Here is a 27241-nt window from a genome sequence, read left to right as displayed (position 1 = left end):
GCAACATTAAGGCACATTTTGACAGGATGTAAGGTGGCTGTTAGCCAAGGAATCACCGTCGAGCCCTCTTGAGGTGTCGTGGGCTAGTTGGTGAAACACCGAGGATGGAAGGTGCCCACTTGAAGACCCCAGAGATGTACCCTACTTAGCTCAATCCAGACGGTTGTCATGCTGATGCGCTGGGGGAGACCGCACTGTGGTTGATCCCCGGAGCCAGCATCACAGTCGTTGTGTGTGCTGAGGCGCTGGGGAGGCAATAAGCTGATCCCTGGAGCCAGCATTACACTTCAGCCATCAACACCAGACAGAAGGATATCTACATCATCATATGGAAGGAAACGCAAATGGATGGAGACACAGATGGATCACATTAGTTTACTGTAAAGCTACATCTTAGTTGGTGCTTATATTGGCGAGAGCCGAGTTCAAATCAGCTTGAAGTTTCAATATCTACTCTCGTGTAATGGAAATCCATATGGGAGATACTGAAATAGAAGAAGGAATCTATGAAAAAGACCTAGGAGTTTATATTACTCAGAAATGTCTTTATTTAGACAATGTGGGGAAGCTCATCTAGAATATTGTGTTCAGTTCTGGTCACCTCGCTACAAAAAGGATATTGCTGTTCTAGAAAGAGTGCAAAGAAGAGCGACCAGAATTATTCCGGGTTTTAAAGGCATGTCATATGCAGACAGCCTAAAATAATTGAATCTATTCAGTCTTGAACAAAGAAGACTACGCGGCGATCTGATTCAAGCATTCAGAATTCTAAAAGGTATTGACAATGTCGACCCAAGGGACTTTTTTGACCTGAAAAATGAAACAAGGACCAGGGGTCACTAATGGAGATTAGATAATGGGGCATTCAGAACAGAAAATAACTCCCCAGTAATGTTGTTGAAGCTGACACCCTGGGATCCTTCAAGAAGCTGCCTGATAAGATTCTCAGATCAATAAGCTACTAACAACCAAATGAGCAAGATGGGCCAAATGGCCTCCTCTCAATATGTAAACTTATGTTCTTAATGAATCTTCAACATGTAGGGAATAAATAATAATAATAATAATAATAATAATAATAATAATAATAATAAATTATCAAATTAAAATCCTAAATTAAAATGTATTATTTTGATGAAGTATTACCGTAAAAATCCTTTTATAGGTCGCACTGGTGTAAAAGTCGTTCCCCCCCACTTTCTGAGACTTCAGTTTTAGAAGAACACCAATTGATTTTTTTCCCTACATACTCATTAATAATTGAGTGTTTTTCATTTTTAGTTATCTATTCAGTTTTTCAAAATTTCTAAAATTTAAAAAGTAATCATTGACAGCATAAAATCAAGTTATATATCCCATATCACATCTGTTTCAACCTATTTGATTTTAGCTTATCAAGTACCCACTGCGTTACACTGACATGTAGAACAAGTTACAGTATGTATTAAAGTCAATCAGAGTACTCCATTCAAACAAAATGTTTTCTACATTGGGTCATAAACGCTTTCCTCTTATCAGCTCATTTTTCTTTGGCCATTTTAAATTTGTCTTCGTTTCGTCTCCAGTCACGTACTGTTTTTCAGCATTGTGATGTATTTAGGCAAATTCGACCGCGCAATTTCAAACATGTCGAGTAACATTTTTTTTTTCTTTCTTACTGTTCTATTTTAACCAGTCTCAGTCACCTGCATTACTTCGATTTTGATCCTATATTATATTAGATTTTGATCCTAGTGTAAAAAAAAAAGGTATGCACATGAAATAAAACAAAAAGAAAAAAACGTGGGGAGTCTAGCCCTAGTTGTCTGTTTATAATTTACAGGAAACATTTGCCTTAAATAAATAAATGAATACTAATCCTACTGTCTCTCCATTCACTATCTTTATATACAGTGTATATATATGTGTGTGTGTGTTGGGGGATGGGCTCACATCACTGCTTGCTTCTGCGTGCCCACTTTGTTAAAGAATCACCTGCACTACAGCTGTGTGAACAAGGCTAAAGCAGGCTCTATCTGCGACGGGGGATCGGGGGCGATGAATCAGTGATAAAAATATTAATCAATGACAGCAACATTCACGATTAATCGATGAATTAGAATAATCGTTGCAGCACTATACTAGACCATACAAATATGTAGACTAGATGAAGTGTGGGAGTGTGTACTGTACAGCATGTTAATCCTTTCCCCTTTTATTGACCACATTTTGAATTGAATATGTTGCAACTGATAATGGAAACCTACTGGAGCAATCAAACTAATTATTACTTTTCAAACGCTACAAAACAGCCTGCAAAGTCAACTTCAAATTTCTTTGCTTTTTATAGCTATAAACACTAGACTAGAATGATTTGGGTGGGATAAAATCTCCAAGGAAAACAAAAGCACTTTTTGAGACAAGTAAACGCTTCTAGGGGTGTGCTAATTGCATGTATTGGCTACTTTAGGTAGTTTTAAGTTGGGATTTTTAACTGAAATAAACAAATACATTAGTATTTGCTTTCTTTTTGACATGTTGCATATTGAGTTAATTTTCAATGTGACTGCAATCTTTATTTAAAAGCAATTCTTATAAAAATAACTATTTATATTACCTTTCTTTCATAGTGTTAATCTAAAAAGCTGAGTAACATTGAAAGAGCCATACAGAACTTTTTTTTTTTTTTGTCATATGGTGTCCAATTACTTTACATACCCTATAGCAACAGAGATTCAAACAGTGAAGAACCAAGGGAGGTTTAATAGAACAAGCACAGAGTAGCCTTTAATGAATACATCTGTATTTTAGCCTTTAAGTTCCCATACTATCCAACACTATTACTTTACTCTGCAGTACCAGTCCTCGAATGCTACCCCCCCCATACAATACAGTAAAGTGCGCATTGCTGCATTCTAGGTTCAAGCAACTATTCAGAATTCCGTCATAGCTAACGAAAATCTTGCTCTCCGATTGGCTGTCCGCTATACTTTTGAAAGCAACTGTGACGGAGTGTACATTCCCTCTCGCCTAGATGGCGCTGTAACCGCGCTAGAGGAGTTGAGTTCAGACAGCGTCCAGTGATTTAAGGTTGGGATTAAACAGAGGCCATGTTGGGGAGGGCAGTAACTACACAATGATTATTAAAAACACCTGGGGTGCATTCAATAGGCAGAGCGCTCCAGAGCATTACATGGCGCTTTCTATTGAACGACCTGCACGCCGAGAGCGCTTTGTAACATCTTCCCTGCGCTTTTCTGCAAGTTCAAATTGTCAATGAGAGAACAAAAAACAGCAATAAAAAAATCAAGTTGAACTTAAAATACACATTTCTAATCATGTCTAGTCACACTGTCGGTGAGGTTCCCCACAAAAAGTTAATAAAACATTAAAAATATTACTGTCTTACCTTAATATGTCTTGACAGCAACCGGATTAGAGGAAAAAAAACTCTAACGGGGAACACAAGAATAACTATTTACAAGTCCAACGTAACAAAGTCTGTGCTCTCTCCAGAGCTTATCTTCTGTTTTTATTCAGAAATATTATGGCATCCACATTCTCCGGTTCACAAGCATCCCTGCTTTGCTGAACACACGCTCGCTCGGGACCGATGTTGCATACTTAACATGCTCTTTGCCAAGGCTGCTAGGTTGGGAAAGCGTGTCTGGTTATTTTTTCCCACCAAATCAGGGGATCTTTGCTGATGTTTAATGGAGTTTCAGAAGCATACATCGTAAATCTGTTGTTGGACTAAGGTTTTCTTGGAAGTAGTGTGTATTTCTTGCCGTCCACGAAGTAACAATTCCATTGCTTGTTCGGTCTTCGTTTTCTTTTTAACAGGTGAGTCCTCTGTGCTGCACTCACTCGTACAGACACAAGTTCTGTCATTTTCGAGGTTGTCCTCCACCAGCCTCACTAATTTGGAAGACAGTGCTTCAGACACGTGGGCTTTGGCCTGTACGGATAGGAAATCCCAATGGTGAAATCGTGGGGTCAAGATATGACACACAAAGCAGTGACATAACCTCCTGATTTGGGTCATTCAGCTGATGTAAACAAAATCGGCGAGACAAATTACGCACTAGCTTATCTCTCAAACTCCATTTAACTGGAATTAGCAAATCAGTTGATTAAAGAAGACGGTGTCTCCTCTTCATCAGGAACCTCAGTCAGTCTGTGTTTTATCCCTGTTGCAAGTGGGTATAAAGAACTGGCCGTTCTTGTTCGAATGTTCCAGTTCGAATGGCTGTAGTATAGTATATCAGCCATTAGCTTTGTTAGATCTAAAGTAGCTGTGTCAGACTTTTTGGTCAAATCTAGGTTTGACAAAACAGCAGTAACTGGCCATTTTAATTCAAGAAGGCATTCAAACATATAATAAACTGTGTTCCACCTTGTTTGTACGTCCTGTATTAACTTGAGTGGTGCTTTTTCTGTGTTCAGCATTTCTGTTTGTTTCCTATTTATTATTATTTAAAGAAACCAAAGGAAAGGTAAGGAATAAGAGTGTAGCTTTAAAATTTGCTGGTCTTAATAAAAAAAAACAGTCCTATTAATGAACTGTGTTTTTTGTTTTTTTTCCCCACACCATCGATTCAATGGGTTGATGCATTGTCCCAGCCCTATGCTACACACACCATAACAATCAAACACATTTGATTTGGGTTCAAACAGCATTCAATACAATCAGTGTCCTTTATCAGTGCAAAGCACACAATATCTCAGTCCCGCGAACCAGTTCAGCAAGATATTGTATAAAGTAAGTTTTTCGGTCATGAAACAATAGATCCACGAGCAGAGATGAAGAAAACGATGTATCGCTGTAGAAAGGCATCAAGTGAACTCACAAAAATAAAACAATCCAACCACTTGCAGAAATGCACAATGGTAAAAATAATCCAAGAAAAAGTAGATATCAAAAAGGTTATGCAAATGGCTTAATGAGTTATTTGCAGGACCAGTACGTAATACGCAGATATAATTCTAATGACAAACCCAGCAAAATAATTTGTCACTATATAAATGTAACTTTTCAAATTTCCCTCTCTAAAACACAGAGAAGCCAGCAATCATTCTCCTCCTCAAGGGACCATGATGTAACTCTCTTTCCGGCTCTCTCCCCTGCAACAAAACCACAGAGTTTATATAGGTTGTTAAAACTGACATGCTCTTTGCCTCCTGGTGGCGGAGATTAAATATTACCGCACATTAATACAATACACAATAATCAACAGGCATACAAAAAGAACATAGAATTAGCTCTGGGCAGTAGACATAAATGCATTTAGTCTTTCCATAATTACTTTATATTCTCATTGGCTATACCCCCCCCCACCTCAGGTGTTGGTAAAGGGGAGACCACCCTGTAGTCTACTGACTTCAGGGAATCATCAAAGCTTACTTTGTAATTTATTGGACCTTGCTTGAATAGTGGCAGGACCTTTACATGTTGCAGCTAGTTTAGCCATAAAACCTTTACTAGCATCATTGCTGGCATCGGTTTGTACCCGAAATTGATCATTTGGATGTCACAAGACAGGTGCAGAGACCAAAGCAGCTTTCAGATCTTTGAATGCCTCTTGGCACTCCTGGTTCCATTCCCAAATGGCATCTTTGCTTTTCAGGGCACTGATCGGAGCAGCCCGTTCAGCAAACCTGGGTATATACCGGTGGTACCACCCGGCCACACCCAGGAAGTGCTGGACCTTCTTCAATGACTTGGGAACAGGAAACTGTTGAATAGCTTCAATCTTCTGGACATCTGTAGCTATGCATTCAGCAGACTCCTGCTGTCCAAGAAACACAATGCTCTTCTGCATAAAATGACACTTCTTCTTAAGATTAAGAGTGAGATTGGCTCGTTTCAATCTTTGTAACACAGCATCCAGATCTTTTAGATGTACTTCAGTTTTGTAATAGACAATGACATCGTCAATATAAACAACACAGATCTTTCTTCTCGCATCTGCCAACACGATCTCCATTAAACGTTGGAAAGTAACTGGCATTCTTTAAACCAAACGGCACGACAGTAAATCCGAACAAACCTTCGGATGTAGCAAAAGCAGTTTCTTCCATACTAGCAGGATCCTTGGGAACTTGTCAATATCCACTCTTGAGATCTAATGTGCTAAACGCTGCTGCTCCCTCTAGTGACCCCAATATTTCCCAGGGTTGGGATCAATTCCGAATGTGTTGGTAAACTCCAATTCAATTCAAGAATTTGAATTTGAATTTGAATTGAAAAAATCTTCAGGATTTGGAATTGGAATGAAAGGAATATGATTTATTTCAATGAAATTCCACTCATTTTAAAAGGGTCGAATGCCACATTTATTTTATACATCACTATAAACAATACTGATTGCAACAGCATAAATATATACTTTCAAATACTGTATCTTAAGCATGGCTCAAAGCTTTCAAAACTTAGTTTTTTGCATTTTTGTAATGAGATGTTTAAGAGCTACAGTAGTCCTTAATTATTTGTTGTTCTTTATTCATCTGTTATTTAATCCTTTAGTTTTTCACTTCTATGTTACATGCCACTCATTTTTTAAACTTTTAAAAATGAGTGGCATGTAACAACATAATCTTCTGACAAGAATGATTTTCCAAACGCCATTTTAAACTAGATCCAGGACGTGATGGATGTTCGAACCACTTTCCACCTATTTTTAGCGGTCCCTTTAAGCGCTGTATTCAGTCACTAGTAACTGGGAATCTGACAGAGGCCGCAATGTTAAACTCTTCACAATGTTCAATATAAGAAAGTAGATCTTTATCGCCACCAACTTCTCCATAGCAAGGAAAGTCTAATTTTATGGGCAATTTACGATGGTGTGCAAAGTGGCAATCTGTACTGACTGCACTTTCTTGTCTAGGGGTCGTGACTGTGATACTAGATACAATGCTGTCACCACCTTTACTACCAGGTGATGCAAAACTTAGACTACTTCTAGTCTTTTTAACTGCTACTATTTTCCCATCTAAAATGCTAAATTTAGCTTCAAGCTGTCTGTCCCTGTGCATTAAACAGTCAACCATATGTTTTTAATTCATTAAGGGATAATTCACACTTCTGTTCTACTCTAGCACATTTCCTTTCGATATGGTACCGTAGTAAATCTTCCTAGTGGATATTGCTCACCATCAATTCATTTTCCATTCTACCTATGCAGCTACTCAGCTGTTCAATTACATCCTGCAACTCCCTGATATCAGATGTCCTAATTAACTCAACTTCTGTAGGAGGAGGTGGAAACTCTTGGGGAGAAATATTTTGATCATCTTCACTATCTTCGTTATATCAATACAATTCATCCAAACTTGTAACCAAATCGCTTATGGAATCCTGTCTGGTCACAAACAGTTCGGCTGTAAAATCTAAAGGCAAAATCACAGTGGAATCATCCTCAGTTGTAGTGGATGCCATAATAACAAACTATTCGGTTCCCCGTACGGGCCACCAATGTAACAATCTTCCCTGCGCTTTTTGCCAGTTCAAATTGTCAACGAGAGAACAAAAAGAAAGAAAAAAAAACATTAAGGAATATTCTGTACTACATTTAAAAAGAAAAATAATAGACAAATAGTGCTATGTTAAAGGTGAACTATATGTAACACTGTTATATATATATATATATATATCGTTTTGCTATTTCTGTGAGATTAGGCTTCACAGTGTATCGCGGCTGAAAGACTGAAAGAGCACAGCAGTATAGTCTACACCAAAAACTTGAAACCCTTTCTTTTGTAGCAGAAAGGGGATGTTAGAATAAGAGAACTTTACTAAAATGAGGTACTTTTGCAGTGTTACATTTCTATCTAACCAAGAGCACATTTACAAACAAAATGATATAAGTATTATAAAAAAACTGTATAAATGGGTAATTGTATGTAAAAATATGATATCTTGTAACAATTGTAAGTCGCCCTGGATAAGGGCGTCAGCTAAGAAATAATAATAATAATAATAATAATAATAATAATAATAATAATAATAATAACAATAATAATATTGGAGAGAAAAACAAGCAAACAGGAGTAGGCAGATGCAGGAGCTCATGGAAATGCAGAAGGTTGCAAAACAAAGAAACTAACTGCTAAAGTCATTCACAGATGTATTCAAAGAATCATTGAAGAAAAAATGTATTTGGAAAGTGTATTTTGTATTTTATTTGTTGTATAAAAATGTTCCTGGGTTCAAGAATTATTGAACAAACTGATCTATTTTTTGGGGGAAAAAATGTATTTTATTTTGCTGTACAACAATACTTACATACAATAGAAACATCCTAATAGCATGTGTAAACTGCACTGTAGCCACCTGTAAATAAAACATGCAATATGCAACAATCACAGTACTGAGGAACAATGCTCTCAACGTAGTTGTTAATCCGTACAGGACTCTTGCATGTGTTTGAATTCACTGCCGCTAAAGCCATGGTGTTGGCTCTCGATGCAAGTGCAATGGAGGCATTAAACAGCAATCTTCCAAAAATTAATCCAGAAATAACTTGTGCTGTGTTTTCTGCCGTCTTGAAAGTTCTGTCTTCATAACACACTGTTCAGTAACTTTTTTATGTTACATAGCGCCATAGCAGTGTGCTCTGCCTGTTGATCGCAGCCCTGGGGATAATTGGTTAATAGGAAAACCCATTTCAGCTGGGTAGTTTTGGAATTGGCAGTGTTGCTGCGTGAGGAGATGTATGTGAAGGGGAATGGCTGGTGATTCTGAACTTCAGTTTGTTAATGTTTTGCGACCCTGCTTTTAGAGTTGTGATTTTTAGACTTGGTTAACTTTGGATTGTAGGGAGAACAGATTAGTGTTTCCCATACTTAGTTTAGGGATGGTAGTAGTGGTATGAGAATTGCCACAAGGTAACGTTTAATTTAGGGTTTGAAATAAGAGCTAATTTGTTTTCTCCTTTTTTGTGTGTGTTTTATTTTCACTTAGAGGCAGTAGCCCACATTTGAAATTCTAATAAGTGCCTAAGAGTGCTGAAACCAGTTTGTCTGTCTTGACTACTGTGTCCATTCCTGAAGTAAATAAACTGGCAGAGCGGTCCCTGTTACGCTACTAGAAGGAGGTGCTTTGTTACATACCCTCTTGAGACAAAGTTTTTTTTATATATTAAAAGCAAGTCTTTTTTGACATAATGGGGATCTTCAAATATTTTAATTGGGTGTTAATTCAAACTTAAAGCCGTTATTTATAAATAAAAAAATATATATAATTCAAGATTGTTGTCTCAAGTTCACACTAATTCTAGATGCAAAGTCAAAATATAGTTGAAAAGGCTAAAATTACATCAGATTTCATTGCATTTCTTTTGTTTTTCAGGACAGGTCAAAGTATTCAGAGCCCTGTATACATTTGAACCAAGAACTGTGAGTACATTTTAGTGCATTTTTATCTGGAATTAAGGAATAATTTTCTAGTTTTGAAAACAGTATATTAAAATGTCAGCTTTTTTCAGCATATTTCCTTTATTATGCAAAACAATCCAATATGAGTTTGTAAACCCACATAGTCCTAGATACAGACTTTACCAGTATTTGCTGAATTGTCATTATAGGGATTCACATCTTTTCTGATGAAAAGAACCAGTCATAGTGCCAGACACTTTTTAATATTGCTAATCTTTTTTTTTTCCTTTTTTTTTTCTTGCTTGCTTGCAGCCTGATGAATTGTATTTTGATGAAGGAGACATCTTGTACATTTCAGATACGGTGAGTCATTAATATTTGTTTTTAATGTTCTGATGTTGTCCTCTTTACTTTTAAGGTTTGTATTCAGTGCATTTTTAATGATGTTTCTTTTTATTTTTAGAGTGATAGCAACTGGTGGAAAGGGACCTGTAAAGGCAGGACAGGCCTAATTCCAAGCAATTACGGTAGGTAGATAAATTTATCCTGAAGTCACTCCTTTATGCTTTTAAAATGACAGCTCAGAAAACATTACAAAAATGTATCCTGAAGTCACTCCTTTATGCTTTTAAAATGACAGCTCAGCAAACATTACAAAAAAATACATAACGTGATGTCATTGATTACCCCACCCCGAAATAGAATGAAAGATGCTGCTGACCTTTGACTGCTAGTATTGTGCCGATTTGTCCAGTGACGGAATGGGACTGCAAATCGGCCCTGGCATTTTAAAGTGCACCAGCCCACGTTGAAGCTGACGATACTTACCAAGAATAAAATGAGGAATTTGCGTTCTGACAGAGAATTACATAAGACGATTAGCAAATTTCAATTACTGAACTAAAAAAAGGCTATCTTGTGATGGGACTGTTTTACTGTTTGCTGTAAATATACATAAACCACAGGAGACCTACAGACATATTTGGAATACAGTGTACGATGGCTTTGCTTATTTATGTCAGTAACCTAATATGATGTTATTGCAGACATTTTAGGAGGTAATATCCAAGGTAATATTAACATGCTTTTACATGTAAGACAGAGATGCCAAGGGTTGGCTGTCCTACCTGCAGGGCAGCAGTATGGAGTAGTAGTTAGGGCTCTGGACTCTTGACCAGAGGATCGTGGTTTAAATCCCAGGTGGGGGACGCTGCAGCTGTACCGCTGCAAGGTACTTTACGTAGATTGCTCCAGTAAAAACCCAACTGTATAAATGGGTAATTGTATGTAAAAATAATGTGATATCTTGTAACAATTGTAAGTCGCCCTGGATAAGGGCGTCTGCTAAGAAATAAATAAATAAATAATAATAATAATAATAATAATAATAATAATAATAATAATAATAATAATAATAAAGAATGAGATTCACAGCCCCAAAAAGTAAGATTCAAGGCCAGAGACTTCCCAGATGGTGTGTTAGGTCATTGCTTAAGACAGGGACTCTCATCTTTGGTCCTTGGTGACATCCAATAATCCAAGTTTTTAATCCAACCAGTACTTAATAGTTTGTTTTAAAGTGTACACTGATTAATATTGCATGAATCACTTCAATCAGCTAAATTAATTAATATTTAACCCTCTAATACAGTAATACGATACAGTTTGCCAGCACATGCTACGTAAAAACAGAATTTAATTTATATCTTCCCATGACAATTGCCAAACTTAATTTTGTGGTCCTATGTCGGACCTGGTCCGACATTGCAATTTTTCCTTTCCGGTCCAATGTCGGACCCTGTCCGACATCTTCAAAAAGATGTAAAAAAACAAGTCTAGTCGTTTTTTTCTCCGGAAAAAGCAGAGAAACCCATTCAGTTGCCGAGTGAGACCGATAGGAGCCGAGAGAAGCCGAAAAAAAAAAAAGTCTATCTCATGAATACAGATAGCCAGCCCCGACACCAAATAGGTAACACGGACATAAACAAACAAGATAGCTGTTTCTGCATCCAGCGCTCAAAGAATATCACAGACATTTGCAGGGCTTTTTTTAGATGTTATAGTAATAAAATAATGACTTGGATCGCATTATTGAGGAGTTTGGTGATAAAACGAGTGATCAAGAGATGATTTATCGGTATGTACTATTAAGAGTTATTTGAAAAATATAGCGAACAAGGGGTGGGGCTGGGCTGGAAATGCAGTACTGATTGTCCTGTTGATGTGCAGTGCCTTTTAAACCTGTTTTACTGTGAAAAAAAAATACTTTTAAACGGCACGTGTGAAAATAAATTGGACCTGACCCACCTGAGACATGCTGAATAAATGGACTGCAAAGGTTTAAATAATATACATAATAAGAAAAGTGTGTACTTACTGTTCATAAGCCTCTTCTCTCACGTGATTAAGAAAATATTCTGTTGTAGAAAGGTATAATCCTTATGCAGCTGTATTTTCTTTATGATGCAGTAGCAATATTACAACCTTGGCAAAACCGAACATGCAACGCACTTGTTTTGTTTAGCATTGGGACAAATACGCAGCTTCAATTAATTTATTTTCTGTTCACGTCACAGAATTTGTAAATGACAGTATAGAAACTACCATGCAAATGAAACCACTGCATTAATGAGGTGTGGAATAAATAAACACTCATTATTGTCTTCAAATTAGTGTTCAGACTATTTTCTTGTAGGGATCAGCTGTTTGCACAAAATCTCACCCGGAGTTTATGCTGCGTAGTCCGATCCTGGGTTTATGCACCTGTGCGACTGTTTTAAATGTGGTGTTCTAGAGTTAGAAATTTACTTAGTTTGCTATCCGACATCAGTTGGGTTTTTACTGGAGCAATCTAGGTAAAGTACCTTGCTCAAGGGTACAGCAGCAGTGTCCCCCACCGGGGATTGAACCCACGACCCTCCGGTCAAGAGTCCAGAGCCCTAACCACCACTCCACACTGCTGCCCATACAGATGAACTTACTTTCTACCTTCACTACTATACTGTTCTGTGATTTTTTCTTCTTTCTACTAACTTTGTTTCATGAAGTAAAAGGACTACCCTCAAACAATAAACAGTTATAAATGTGTTGCTCCGTCTATAGGCCAAGGCAACATAATATAAAGGAGGACCTATGGATCAGCCTACTGCTGGCTCTCTTTGAGGTCTGCACTCACATTAGATGCTAAATCACCTAATTCTGCCAATTGTTGCTCAATAACAGGAATAGTTGCCACACGATCAAGAATATCTGTCACAGGATGAGGAATATCATTTACTTTTTCATTCGCATCACGATTCCCAAGTTGAAGTTGATGATGATGGTTGAGAAGGGCCGGGACCACTAAACAAATCAGTTATTTGAACACTTTTCGTTTATTTGATTTATCCATGTTTCTAACAGGGAGTGCAGGCCTACTAATTTTGACGTCCAGCTTTTTTTTTTTTTTTGAATATGTCAACACATGATGACCCAGCATTCTGCACTGATTGGCTCAGGATTAGGGAGAAGCCACACATGAATGTGTGTGTATTGCGGTGTTTTGTAAATAAAGTTGCTGAGAGGGAACTCCCCTCAGTTTGTATTTAATTGCATTATTTTAGGTGAGTTATTAATGTAGTAAGTCATTTTTAAGTCTTTTCTATTTGATTAATCTACACGTACCCAATAGCAAAAGCAAAAAAAAGACGTTTTTTCCATATTTTTTTTTTTCCCCCTCATGATCACTGGCCCACTAACGCACCTGCCCCTCTGGCATTTGCCAGAGCTGCCAGATGTCCAGTCTGGGCCTGCATTTGTGGGTGTGAGAAATGCAAAAAAATAAGATATTCAGAATTATTTCAAATGAATATGACTAAAGAGCATGCAGATCTTTGGTGGTATTCTCAATAATACTGCTTAATTAATTTATATTAAATAGATAATTGAAATAGTCATGGTTTTATTATTTATTTATTTATTTATTTATTTATTTATTTATTTATTTATTTATTGACTTACACTGTTTAGCAAACGCAGGCTTGATATTACACATAGCTTATTTGATTCCTATTAGTCTTTACTGAGAAGTATTTTTACCAAGTTGGTTTATGTAGCAGGGTGGGCTGTGTTGGTGTAAATAATTGTGGGATTATGTGTATACATGTGTAATGGGGAACCTGACCTGAGGAGAAGCAGTGTGTGATGATTACCAGCTGCTGATTCCTAGCCAGCAGGGGGGCGTGGTCCAGCAGAGCATCATGAATAAAAGGGTCCCGATTAATACACCTCGGGGCTGCTGAAAAGCCATAGGGATCAAAGTGTTGCAGTTGCAAAACCATTGGGCTGCCTGTGCTGCTGAAGGACTGCGTTTCAGGGGTCGGACGTTGGTATGGGGTCGTCCTGGGAGAAGGAAGCCACAGCGACCATGTGTATATAACAAGGTTGGAGTTGGGTGAACTGCCTGAGGGACAGGGAGTTAGTTTCGGGATAGTAGATCCCACCCAGTACAGCAGACAGGTGTGTGGGAGCTCCATTATTAGTGGAATAGCACTCGCTGTATTCACAACACCTTTTGATTGTAGTTTTTGTACTTTGTTTATATTGCCTTTTGTACGCCAAGCCATATGTCCCACGCGAGTTACCATTGTTGGTAGCATCACGTGAGGTTCCTGTGTGTGTCTGTCTGTAAATAAAACCTGCGAGCCTGCGGTGTGTGTCAATCCCAACCTTCCGTCCTCCTGTCAATCAAGCAGATAACACGCACACATGTCTCTCTACTGTTACAGTATTGTAAAGTTCATCTACTTTACAATAAAATAGTCTGGACAAAGATTGTCAAAACCAACAAAGTCTTTATTGTGGAAACAGCTGAGAGCAAAATAGTTTTGAATACAGCAACAAGTGCCATCTCCTCAGTGGCTTCAGAGTAGATGTTATTATCCCAGCCATGGTGTCAGAGTAGATGTTTCTCTGAGCACTCCTCTGGCATCAGATATGTATTATCGTCAGCGAGATGGTATGTCTGAGAGTATGTTAAGTTTCACAGTGGGAAAGATCTGTTGAGTGTAAGCAAATACCATATAAGTCTCTCAATATTAAACTGATGTTAAAGTAATCCACAGCCCTTTTCCAACTAGGTGGAGCCATAAGAGTACCATTGATTTATATAGATGTTTTAAATATGTAGCTGGAAGGCTAAGATTGTATTGACTACTGCAACATCTGCACTAGGACACTCTTGTGGAAGAGACTGTGCTATCTGTGGGATTCATTCTAGTCAAATAATAATTAATAAATTGTTGTTTTTAAACCCTAGTTGCAGAGCAGGCAGAATCAATAGACAATCCAATGCACGAAGCTGCCAAAAGAGGTTGGTCATTTTTCAATTTTTTTTATTTTTATTTTATTTTAAACTCCATAACAATAATTGTAACATGTAGCCTACTGTATGTAGCTCAACATGTCTGTCAGTATAAACGAATACAAAATATTCAACAGCATACCGATACATGTTTCTAGTAGTTAAGTGGATAATTACAGGTACTGTAATTTTTGTAAGTAAGTATCATCCAACTGTGTCCTACTGATTTCAGGTAACCTGAGCTGGTTAAGAGAGTGTTTGGATAACGGAGTTGGCATAAATGGTCTTGACAAAGCTGGAAATACTGCTCTTTATTGGGGGTGTCATGGTGGGCACAAAGGTAAGGAGTTTTGATTGATATTATCCATTTTGTAATCCACACAGTTGTTTAGAACAATGTAAATTCTACAAAACAGCTGTAGTTTATTGTTTAACTCAAATTATTTAAAAAATAAATAAGAAAGTTACTCTGTTTCTTTGCTGGTAAGAAATTCCTTTTAAGAGAGTTCGTAAGCCCCTTTCACACTGGCATGCTCTACCTGGGTCCGAACCTACCCGGGTCAGGACCTGGTGTCATGCGGTTTAGGTACACGATTTCACACAGCTTTTGATAAAGCAGCGTTAGAGCGAGTACACAATACACATATCAATGTCCCAGAAGCAGCTTGTTACTGATGCTTCCATCCAAGCTTCTCTGGATTGAATTGTCTGCCTAAATGTTAGTTAGAGCGAATGTTTCTACATCTCTGCTGCAATCTGGCTCATGCTGTGTCTCAATCAACAAAAATACGCCTAAAATGAAATGTTCCTTGCGGAAGGCGTGGCTGTTTTTTATTGCGTCGGCTCACAAATGGCTGTCATGCATTTTGTCTCGCTCAACCTGGGTCGAAGTATATCGACACACGCCCCGAGGTGGATCGCTGGGACCTGGATCAACCTGGGTAAGGGATTGTAACCCAGGTGTGCCAGTATGAAAGGGGCTTTAGAGTGAACTGAGAATAGCTCACTTTTTTGTTTTGTCCTTTTTTTTGCAATTTAATTGCTCATAACTTTATTCTAGTAAATGCATTATTAGATTCTACAGCCTAAACTTCATAGTTGTAGGTGTAAAGTTAATAATATTTATATATATATTTTATATATATATATATATATATATATATATATATATATATATATATATATATATATATATATATATATATATATATATATATATATGGATTTGAATGTTCAATGTAACAGATGTAAAACTTTTTTGTTTTCAGTCTTTTGTTAAGCTTTCTGTTTCATTTCTGGACAAAGTTTAAGGTTTGCTCCCTTGCTTATGTTGTATCCGATGTTTCTTGTCACCAACACACATCTTTTTGCTTAATGCATGTCTCTCTTCTGGCTGTACTGCATTGTACTTGCTATAGTGTAGTTCTGCCTTAGTCAATATTGTTTTGTAGTGGTAGTGTATATAGAAGCAAGGTGTTTTTCTGTAGGTTAGAAAGCTTTAGGTTCAATCATGCTCATTCAACATGACATTATCTGTTAACCATACAAGCATAATAAGTGTTGTGATGTTTGATGTGTCCCAAGTGCTATAAAAGTAGAGAGGAAATTAAAAATTGTTTGTTTTACTTATAAAATAGTGAATAACTTTGCATTTATAAGCTTTGTTTTTATTGTATTTTTATAGATGTAGTGGAGGTGTTACTTGGACAAGCTAACATTGAACTTAATCAACAGGTATGAACTTTATCAAAATTTTTGAGAGAACTTTTGTAATGGATTTTCATACTAAATAAAAAGGAACTTTAATTATCATTTGTCTGCAGAATAAGCTTGGAGACACACCTTTGCATGCTGCTGCATGGAAGGGCTACTCGGATATTGTAGAGATGTTGCTCAACAAAGGTGAGTATTTTAAAATACAGTACTGGACTACTGTTTTCAAACCAGTAGATGGGGCTAGATGTCAGTTGACCTAATAGGTCTAATATTTGGTGTCTTAACATTTTGGAATGTTACTATAAAGTTGGTTTTGGCCCAAAATGTATATTTACATTAGTTTTACCCAGAGAAATTATATATTTTTTACAAAGCTTGATTAAAGGGGTTTTAGTGCATAAATAAAGTAGGCTGCTCACAAGCCAAAGAAAAAAAAAAATGATCTAGAAGGCCAGACGTGAAATAATAAAAAAAACCTCACCGTTATGGAAACTCACCGAAACTTATAGATATGGAAATCAAATTATGCTGATTTTTAAGACATATTTTTTGCAGTTGTATCCAATAAGGTAGTTACAAATTGTATTATTTGGACTAGATCAGTATTTTGCTGCATGTCTCTCTTAAATTGCCACATGCAGGTAAGCTTTTGACCATTCATTATATATATATATATATATATATATATATATAATTAACAATCCTTTAATCTATAAATTATTAGATTTATTGTAAACCCTGATGTCGATGTCATACAGTGATCTAAAATTTCTTTGTATCAGATAGTTTATCAGATGAAGTGACGTTACATTAAGATTTACAACATTCAAGTATGCCTCTCACGGAAACTGTAAAAACCAGTAAATAAACTGCATACAAAATGACCGAAAAAGTAAACCAAACCGAAAGATTTATACCCTGCTCAACTGAGAGCAGAGATAAATTCAACAAGAATGTACAAATAAAGCAAGGAGAATCTTTGCAGACATAACAATAATTAAACCATATCAAACTACCATTGGTGAGACCCAGCAAATTAGCCTGATTTCCTCGATGGAGACTCACGCACTCCTGGTCAATTTTATACAGTATGTCCCGAATACCAATCTAATTTTCTCAAAGGAATAGTAGACGGTGACAGATACTACAAATCTCCTATTATCCTTGAAAATGGGCCAGAATTATACTGAAAAAATAAATAATAATAATTCTATATAGTAGAACCTAAGTGTTACGAACACCAAACCTCCGAACTGACCGGTCAGTCAAACACCCAACTGTCAGCTGGAAGTATGCAGTCACTCAACCATGCGTCATAAAGGCGGCAGAATTACTGTACCAACAAATGTATCCAGACAAAGGTGAAGCAGATTTCAAAGCAAGTAGGGGTAATTTTACTAGGAACATCTTAGTTTTAACAAAGCAGTTTTTTTTTTTTTTTTTTTTTTCAAGCCAAAGGAGGCTGAATGACTGAGCAATAATGCATGTTTCCCTGGATGTTTAAATCTGTGCTTTCGCTACAGTTACAGTTTCAATGGTAACTTGAATTTCGCTTTTTTCCCTTTTCATAGAACCGTTTTAAAGCCTTTAGAATCATAACAATAGGAGTATTGCATTACTGTGCAGTATCCTTGTATTTGTCCAATTTGAGGAAGTAGATAGCAGGTGTATACGTTTATTAAAACCATTGAAAACTCATATTTAGAGTTACGGACATTTCACATTTATGAACAAACTCCATTCCGAAGGTGTTCGTAAGTCTGAGGTTCTACTGTGTATACAGCTATGGCCAAATGTTTTATATCACCTAGAATTTTAGAATTGAGACATAATTAAGAGAAATAAAAAATATATGAACATAATGTAGGTCTTTGTAATCAAAGAAACTACAAAATGATATCGCAAAAGTCTACCGGAAGCCATAATAGTCGAAATGTATTTTTGTTTACGACTGGAAGTCGGCCTGGATAAGGGCGTCCTAATATGTCATGTTAGATTTCGAAATCTCACATTTTTCAATATTTGTCAGTTTTTTAAGTATATGTAAAACTATAAAGCGGTATGAAATTCAATATGTTAACATTATTCAGCAGGTTTCATTCAGCCTTTATGAAGCAAAAGTAGTTAATTCTATAGGGTGATGCAACATAAACAAATTCATCATAGGCTGTTCTGGTGATATCTACTTCAAGTGCATTATACTGGTCATGCATCTCAGTACTGCAAGACTTGAGCATCTAATGTGCTCCAGATAAGGTTTTGGGCCACTGAGTAATTTACTCTTCAATTTAAACACTGAGTTAAATGTATTTTGGGTGAGTAAAATATAACATTACCTTGAGGTCATGAGTACTTTTCAATAATTACTGTATATATGGCTTTCCTTATTTTCCACCTGAAGAGCATCCTACCGTGTCTTTTTCACAGCCATTTATTCCTGCCTTAATAATATAATTGTCCGGAAAGTTGCTACTGTCAATGTAGTTAGCTACTGCCGTCACAGATCTCACCCCACTAGTACTGTTACAGTTTTTATAGTTGTTAAACTTGTACCGATACTGCACTAATGCAATTAAAGAAACAATACCTCTGTATTTCTTATTGAGTGCCTTGCTATAGCAATGTAAAGCATCCTGACTCTACAAACACAGAATATTGCATTTATTATACAGATTTACCTTTCACAAATTCAGTTGACAAATAGGTAAATTGGTAGGTTACATAGGTTGAGGGGGACTAAGAGGGTGCTGAGAAATCCTGAGGCTCAATAATGCAGAATTATTGGTCATGTGCTTTAGGCAATTTCCAGGTAGGCTAGTTCTCCTGGCATTTCTATTATCCATTTTCTAGCGATCCCATGCATATATTCACAATTGGCTGGATCTAACAAAGTAAAAGCAGCTTGATAATATGCAAACTCAATTTAATCTGTAAAATACCCAGTACGCTGGATCGCTACTGCTGCTACTGATGATAATGATGGTGATGATAATAATAATTGAAACACCGGCCAGTGCCAGGGCTGACTACATGTCATTGCCTTGCTGTTTACAGTATTCATTGAGGTGTTCTAACAGTGGTTTGTTATAATAATGTGAATTGCCTAAGTTGGAATCAACAACAGCAGTTGGGGTCCCTAAAATATTAGGTTTAAATTGTATTTTTCTAAAAAAAACAAACAAACAAACAAAAAATACATATAAATAATTGTAATTTAGAATTTTTATTCAACAAAGGCACCTTAGTAAACGCTCCTACAGATCGATCAATCACCTGTTGCACCTCGTTACTGAACGATAAGTGAGCGACTGATGTACCGCGTGCTGAGAAACTGACATTGACAGCACCCGACAGGATGACAGAGGAAAAATTCTCAGCTGTGTCACCTTGCCAACCATGAAGCTCCGCCTGAAATTGACACAGATGACACAAACAAAGTGTTTATTTGATTGTTCATTACATGTGTTGCTATTTACAAAAGTGCTGGCTGGTTTGTGGAGTTGGGGATTACAGACTGTGAGTGATTAAATAACTATGAATTACTACCAACAATAATGAATGTACTCACGTACGTACACACACTCTCTCTTCACTACGGTCCCAATTTAAAGACAGGTACATTTCATTGTAGCACTCAAGATGAAATTGTTAGCTAGGTGGCTGCATTTTTTATATTTTTAATTAGCAGTGGGAGAAAACCACTTCAGCAAGTACAGTACAATCTGCGAAAACTAATGGACGCTGAATCTGCTAGGTTGGATACTAATGAGAGCATAAAAAGTACAAAAGAAAAACAAGGGGGGACTTTGTCAAATGAATTTGAATATGTGAAGGATTGGCTTCTGGTTTGTCGGAGCCGCCAGTGAATTATTTACTTTTTAAACTCTGCAGTTCTGATTGTGTGCCCTTTCGTAAACGAGGCCCTTTATCTCTGAACGCTAGAGCGAGTGTGGCATAATGCAGATTTAATGGGAGTAGGTCCGATAATTAAATTAACAGTTTTGCTTAGGGATGCACCGAATCCAAGTTTTTGGGATTCGAATACCGAATCTACAAAAATTATCAAGAAAACTGAAGGAAACTTGAATGTAAAACAGACTGGCAGCTACTTACAAGTGATGCACACAATCTGTAGTTTTGAGCCTTTTAATTAATAGTATTTTTATTACTGAATGAAAATATATCCCTTTATAAGTTTTCAGTTTGAAACTTACACAATTTACCGCTAGCCCCCTATCCCCACAATAGAAACTTCAAAATAAAGAACCGTTTACCTTTACAAGGAAAGCTGCATCTTTGCCCTCTATTTTCTTCAATAACGTTTCAACCTGTGTCACCTGATCTGAGATCTATGAGGAAAAAATTAAAACCCGCTGCTTTGGTCAGTCAGTTAGCATCGGGACTAGTGAAAATTGCTGTAATGTCTCTAACTGTCTATGTATTTTTGTTTGTTGTATTTATGTTGCCTCTTGGCCAGGTCGGCATTTTAAATGAGAACTTGTTCTCAGTGTCTTTACCTGGTTAAATAAAGGTTCTACAACGCAACAAAATATGGAGTTGATGTTTTGGATCAGATTATATGGAAGTATTCCGTGAAAGCTAGCTCCCGACAGTGGTCTGTTCAGGTGTTTTACAATGTATTGGATCTAGCAGCCATCAACTCCTGCGTACTTTACAAAGAATGCACAGAGAAGAATTTACCAAGGAGAGAATATATTTTACAGTTAGCACAGGAACTTCACAAGAAGCATTTGGAACAGAGGGAGACTGCCAAGCGTGTACCCACAGCTGAAGCTGGCAACCCCGCTGAGAGCCACAAGAGACACCAATGCCAGGTTGGCAAATGCAATAAAAATAAAACTTCGGACAGCTGTTCCCTGTGCAGAAAGGCGATGTGTTGATTGTGAATACACTTTTGTCGTAAAAAAGAAATAAATATATATATATATTTTTTTATAACTTCTTGTGCTGTGCGCTTCTGTAAAATGTTTTTTTTTCTAAGTTGATGTATCTACGTTGTTCAGTTGCTTTTGCTCATCTGATAATAAACCGATTGCTGCTGAAAAGTTAATGTACTGCTATCGTTTCAGTTTTATAAATAGGTATGTTGTAAACCAATGTCTGTTCAGATTTTTTATTTATTTACATTTTCTTGTTTTGATTTGTAAAATAAATGTGTGTGTGTGTATATATACAGTGTGTGTGTGTGTGTGTGTGTGTATATATATATATATATATATATATATATATATATATATAATATGCATGCATGCTTCAGTTGTTCATTATTATTATTATTATTATTATTATTAATTATTTCTTAGTAGACGCCCTTATCCAGGGCGACTTACAGTTGTTACAAGATATCACATTATTTTTACATACAATTACCCATTTATACAGTTGGGTTTTTACTGGAGCAATCTAGGTAAAGTACCTTGCTCAAGGGTACAGCAGCAGTGTCCCCCACCTGGGATTGAACCCACGACCCTCCGGTCAAGAGTCCAGAGCCCTGGAGAGTAGTGGACTCCACACTACTGCCCTATATTTGTGACGCCGTCAATAAAAAACAAAACTAATTACATCCGACTGTTTCTCCTTTCGTTATACTATTTACAGTGTTTTGAATACAGCCGTCAGAAACACAGCTTCTAGGTATGAGTATATCTCCGGTCCTTCTAGTGTTAATGCGTGTTCAGTAAGTACATATTGTACATTTTATGCTGAAATAAACCCAGTTTTGTAGGATTGCAATTACTGAAACCGTAACTTCACAACAGCAAGGTTTGCTTGGTTTCTTAGAGCTTCTTAATTGTAAAAAAACAAAATAAATAAAAAATAGAGGTACAATATTTTTTTTATACAATATTTTTTAAATTTATTTTAACATTTGCTTCTCTATACACAGCCGTTAGTACTTCAGTTTGCCTCCCTACTGTTTAACAAAGTTAAGCACCTATGATTGAGGCACAAAATTCTTTGCCCATTGCTTCTGACATTGATTAAAACACTAAATTGTTGTACTGCTTTTAGAATGAAACACTCACCTATAGATATCAAAACTGACTTGTGTAACTGAAAAACAAAGGTTACTGGTCCAGAGCGTATCTATAAAAGTGAGTATAATTTAGATTTTTGTTATTATACAGTTAAATAAACTGTTAATGCAAAAGCTTTATTTTTACAGTTGGTTATTAGTTCTCAACATTGAAAATTGTCAAACTAGGTCATTAGGTCTTTTGAAAATTGTCAAAATGGCCTTTAAAGTCCTTGAAATTTGCAGCAGAAAAACTGTATGAACCCTGTATTTACGACATCTGATTGAGTTAAGCAAAGATTGTGTATGATTTTTGCGGCTGAGGTTTTATAAAATGTAATATGTGAATTGGGCATACATGTAAAAGTTTTAATCAGTAACATTTCAAAAACTGTTTAACGAGCCTCATGTGAAATTTATTGGGTTGATCCTTCTGGTAAAATGACAAGTTGTAAGAAGTAATTTCTGAATTTCTTTTCTACAGTCAAGTTCAAATTTGCTTCTGAAAGTGGTCCAAAATGGCTGAGACTGCATCTGAGAGCATGTACAACCCCAGACCTTTGCCCAAAAGATTGTTTTTGCCCCAGAAGTTTGTCAAAATGATCATTGGCCACTTTCACCCATGAAATAAGGATGCTAAAATTCATTTTTTCAAAACAGAAAACAGGAACCCAGCTAAAAAAAGAACTTGTGACTCCATTCGATTTTTGGTTATATTACACAGTCATTTCCTGTTTCTGTTTTAACACCATCATCAGTTTTGACATTTGCTAGTCTATTGTGGTGAAATTAAATTAAATTATTTAAAACCTATTCCAATTCCTAATTTAAAGATTGTTGTGTTTTTTTTTGTTTTTTTTAGGTCCGAGAACAGATATATTAAACAATGAGAAGAAACTGGCCCTAGATATGGCTACAAATGCACAGTGTGCATCCCTGCTTAAAAGGAAACAAGGATCAAGTAAGTATCACTACTGGAGCATTCTTTAGCACTGTATCTGATGGTTTCTGCACAGGCTTAATACCACACAGATATCCGAGGAACCCTTTCAGTTCACTGCCTCCTCCTCTCCTGTGCTATGTGTAGTAATGGTTCCAAACCCTTTCAGTTCACTGCCTCCTCCTCCTCTCCTGTGCTATGTGTAGTGATGGTTCCAAACCCTTTCAGTTCACTGCCTCCTCCTCTCTGGTGCTATGTATAGTAATGGTTCCAAACCCTTTCAGTTCACTGCCTCCTCCTCCTCTCTGGTGCTATGTGTAGTGATGGTTCCAAACCCTTTCAGTTCACTGCCTCCTCCTCTCTGGTGCTATGTATAGTAATGGTTCCAAACCCTTTCAGTTCACTGCCTCCTCCTCTCTGGTGCTATGTATAGTAATGGTTCCAAACCCTTTCAGTTCACTGCCTCCTCCTCCTCTCTGGTGCTATGTGTAGTGATGGTTCCAAACCCTTTCAGTTCACTGCCTCCTCCTCTCTGGTGCTATGTATAGTAATGGTTCCAAACCCTTTCAGTTCACTGCCTCCTCCTCCTCTCTGGTGCTATGTGTAGTGATGGTTCCAAACCCTTTCAGTTCACTGCCTCCTCCTCTCTGGTGCTATGTATAGTAATGGTTCCAAACCCTTTCAGTTCACTGCCTCCTCCTCTCTGGTGCTATGTATAGTAATGGTTCCAAACCCTTTCAGTTCACTGCCTCCTCCTCCTCTCTGGTGCTATGTGTAGTGATGGTTCCAAACCCTTTCAGTTCACTGCCTCCTCCTCTCTGGTGCTATGTATAGTAATGGTTCCAAACCCTTTCAGTTCACTGCCTCCTCCTCTCTGGTGCTATGTATAGTAATGGTTCCAAACCCTTTCAGTTCACTGCCTCCTCCTCCTCTCCTGTGCTATGTGTAGTGATGGTTCCAAACCCTTTCAGTTCACTGCCTCCTCCTCTCTGGTGCTATGTATAGTAATGGTTCCAAACCCTTTCAGTTCACTGCCTCCTCCTCCTCTCTGGTGCTATGTGTAGTGATGGTTCCAAACCCTTTCAGTTCACTGCCTCCTCCTCTCTGGTGCTATGTATAGTAATGGTTCCAAACCCTTTCAGTTCACTGCCTCCTCCTCTCTGGTGCTATGTATAGTAATGGTTCCAAACCCTTTCAGTTCACTGCCTCCTCCTCTCTGGTGCTATGTATAGTAATGGTTCCAAACCCTTTCAGTTCACTGCCTCCTCCTCCTCTCTGGTGCTATGTGTAGTGATGGTTCCAAACCCTTTCAGTTCACTGCCTCCTCCTCTCTGGTGCTATGTATAGTAATGGTTCCAAACCCTTTCAGTTCACTGCCTCCTCCTCCTCTCTGGTGCTATGTGTAGTGATGGTTCCAAACCCTTTCAGTTCACTGCCTCCTCCTCTCTGGTGCTATGTATAGTAATGGTTCCAAACCCTTTCAGTTCACTGCCTCCTCCTCTCTGGTGCTATGTATAGTAATGGTTCCAAACCCTTTCAGTTCACTGCCTCCTCCTCCTCTCTGGTGCTATGTGTAGTGATGGTTCCAAACCCTTTCAGTTCACTGCCTCCTCCTCTCTGGTGCTATGTATAGTAATGGTTCCAAACCCTTTCAGTTCACTGCCTCCTCCTCTCTGGTGCTATGTATAGTAATGGTTCCAAACCCTTTCAGTTCACTGCCTCCTCCTCCTCTCCTGTGCTATGTGTAGTGATGGTTCCAAACCCTTTCAGTTCACTGCCTCCTCCTCTCTGGTGCTATGTATAGTAATGGTTCCAAACCCTTTCAGTTCACTGCCTCCTCCTCCTCTCTGGTGCTATGTGTAGTGATGGTTCCAAACCCTTTCAGTTCACTGCCTCCTCCTCTCTGGTGCTATGTATAGTAATGGTTCCAAACCCTTTCAGTTCACTGCCTCCTCCTCTCTGGTGCTATGTATAGTAATGGTTCCAAACCCTTTCAGTTCACTGCCTCCTCCTCTCTGGTGCTATGTATAGTAATGGTTCCAAACCCTTTCAGTTCACTGCCTCCTCCTCCTCTCTGGTGCTATGTGTAGTGATGGTTCCAAACCCTTTCAGTTCACTGCCTCCTCCTCTCTGGTGCTATGTATAGTAATGGTTCCAAACCCTTTCAGTTCACTGCCTCCTCCTCCTCTCTGGTGCTATGTGTAGTGATGGTTCCAAAGCTGAACCGAGCAGTTCTCCAGAGATACACTGCCTTGCCTTAGAATTCAAAATATATGTTAATTTAATCAATTCTTACATGACCTCAGTGTCTTATGGTGAAAGTGCTCTGAACATATTATTAATTTTAGATGTACCTGATTTTAAATGTCTTCCATATACTGAACTACTTAGTCCACAGCAACTGTACAGAAAGATCAGCATAAGCTTACTGTATTTCTCTGCTGGCACAGGAGCAACACTATTCATTCCACTCATGATAAAATGTCTGAGTTCTTGGAACAAAAGGATAGGACTAAGTAGTTCAGTATATGGAAATGATTTACAATCAGGTACATCTAATTTTAGAATTAGATTCATACATTTAATAATGTCTAATGGAGCACTGTATCATTGTCAATGTATGTAATTTAGTCAGGTGTTAGAAAGTGTAATATTGAGTCCTTCTGGACACAGTCTTAATGAACATCTTGCTGTCTAAAGAACTGGCAGCTATATATTGTTTGAACACAGCACATTGCGTGATCGTGTAGCTGTTTTGTGGAATTAAGTTGACAATTGTATCTTTAGGGACAAAAGCAAGAGTAGGCCAGATAGTTAGTTATTTTTATTTTATTTTATAAAAACATCAGTCCCTTCCAAATGGACAGCTTCCTAAACAAAAGCCAGAGGATTGTTTTTTAAAGATCTGACATCTATTGATGTCATGTTATTTTTTCTTCATGTAGTTCTGCTAGTTATATCGGTTAAATGCACTACACCACTGAATGAAAATATCTGAAACATCTGTATTAATATCTGTTTTAAGTAGTACATGTTATGGATAGTTGAATTATTATTATTTTTTTTATCTTAATAGATATCATACGGACTGCAAGCAATGCAGAAGAATACTTGGATGATGAAGACTCAGATTAAATGGCACCTTTCATGACATTGCTGTGTTTTATAAACAAATAATGCATTCTAAAGTTTAAAACTTTATTTTTAATTTTTTTGCTTTGAGCAACATGGTAATTACATGTTAAAATGCTTTTCCAATATGTATGTAAAAAGATAATGTAGGGTCCAGATTTGTCATTTCCAAATTACAATGACTGTTAACAAGAGAAAAAGAAAAAAAAAAACTTTGCTACAGCCTGTACTGCCTTAATTAAAACTGTTTGTATATATTCTTACAAAATAAATTAAATTGTTCCATTAATAATCAGGCATTTAAAAAAATAAACATTTCAAGCCTTTGTGTCCGAGTCTTTAAACTAGTGCATGTAAAAATGTGGAAAGAAAGGATTGTTGTAATTGATGTAAATTGTCTGTGGGCCTGGTTTATGTAGGAGTAGTCTGTGGGACAGAAAACAGAACCAATCAATAGTACACATGAGAATAGTAAGCCTGTATTTTAGTGAAAACACTGTGAACAATCATCAATACAGTCCTGAACATTCTTTGTTATTAATCAATTAGATTCTAATTCTCCCAAAGCCCAATGTAGCATTTTGGCATCTAAAGCTGGAGAAGTTAAGTTCTAAAGTCACTTCTTTCATACATCTTAGAATTATAAATTTATATTCACCTGCAAAATAAGTGGTTTTCCAACAGGAAATCAATGACTCACTTCTAAAATTTACATCTCTGC

General features: G+C 37.2%; 1 protein-coding gene across 1 annotated transcript in view; it reads left to right on the top strand.

The window, feature by feature from the left end:
- The window catches only part of LOC117408670 (osteoclast-stimulating factor 1-like), a 32095-nt gene extending 5249 nt beyond the window's left edge, over positions 1-26846 (top strand). Inside the window, exons 2-10 of the mRNA XM_034013867.3 lie at positions 9329-9375; positions 9667-9717; positions 9818-9881; positions 14651-14704; positions 14928-15035; positions 16380-16429; positions 16519-16597; positions 23311-23409; positions 26465-26846. Of these exons, the coding sequence (XP_033869758.1) occupies positions 9329-9375; positions 9667-9717; positions 9818-9881; positions 14651-14704; positions 14928-15035; positions 16380-16429; positions 16519-16597; positions 23311-23409; positions 26465-26523 (611 nt within the window). The 3' untranslated portion in view covers positions 26524-26846. The remainder of the gene's footprint in view (positions 1-9328; positions 9376-9666; positions 9718-9817; positions 9882-14650; positions 14705-14927; positions 15036-16379; positions 16430-16518; positions 16598-23310; positions 23410-26464) is intronic.
- The last annotated feature ends 395 nt before the right edge of the window (positions 26847-27241 follow it).

This window comes from Acipenser ruthenus, chromosome 2, assembly GCF_902713425.1.
Source record: "Acipenser ruthenus chromosome 2, fAciRut3.2 maternal haplotype, whole genome shotgun sequence".
Taxonomy (NCBI): Eukaryota; Metazoa; Chordata; class Actinopteri; order Acipenseriformes; family Acipenseridae; genus Acipenser; species Acipenser ruthenus.
This window is presented reverse-complemented; position numbering and strand designations above follow the sequence as displayed.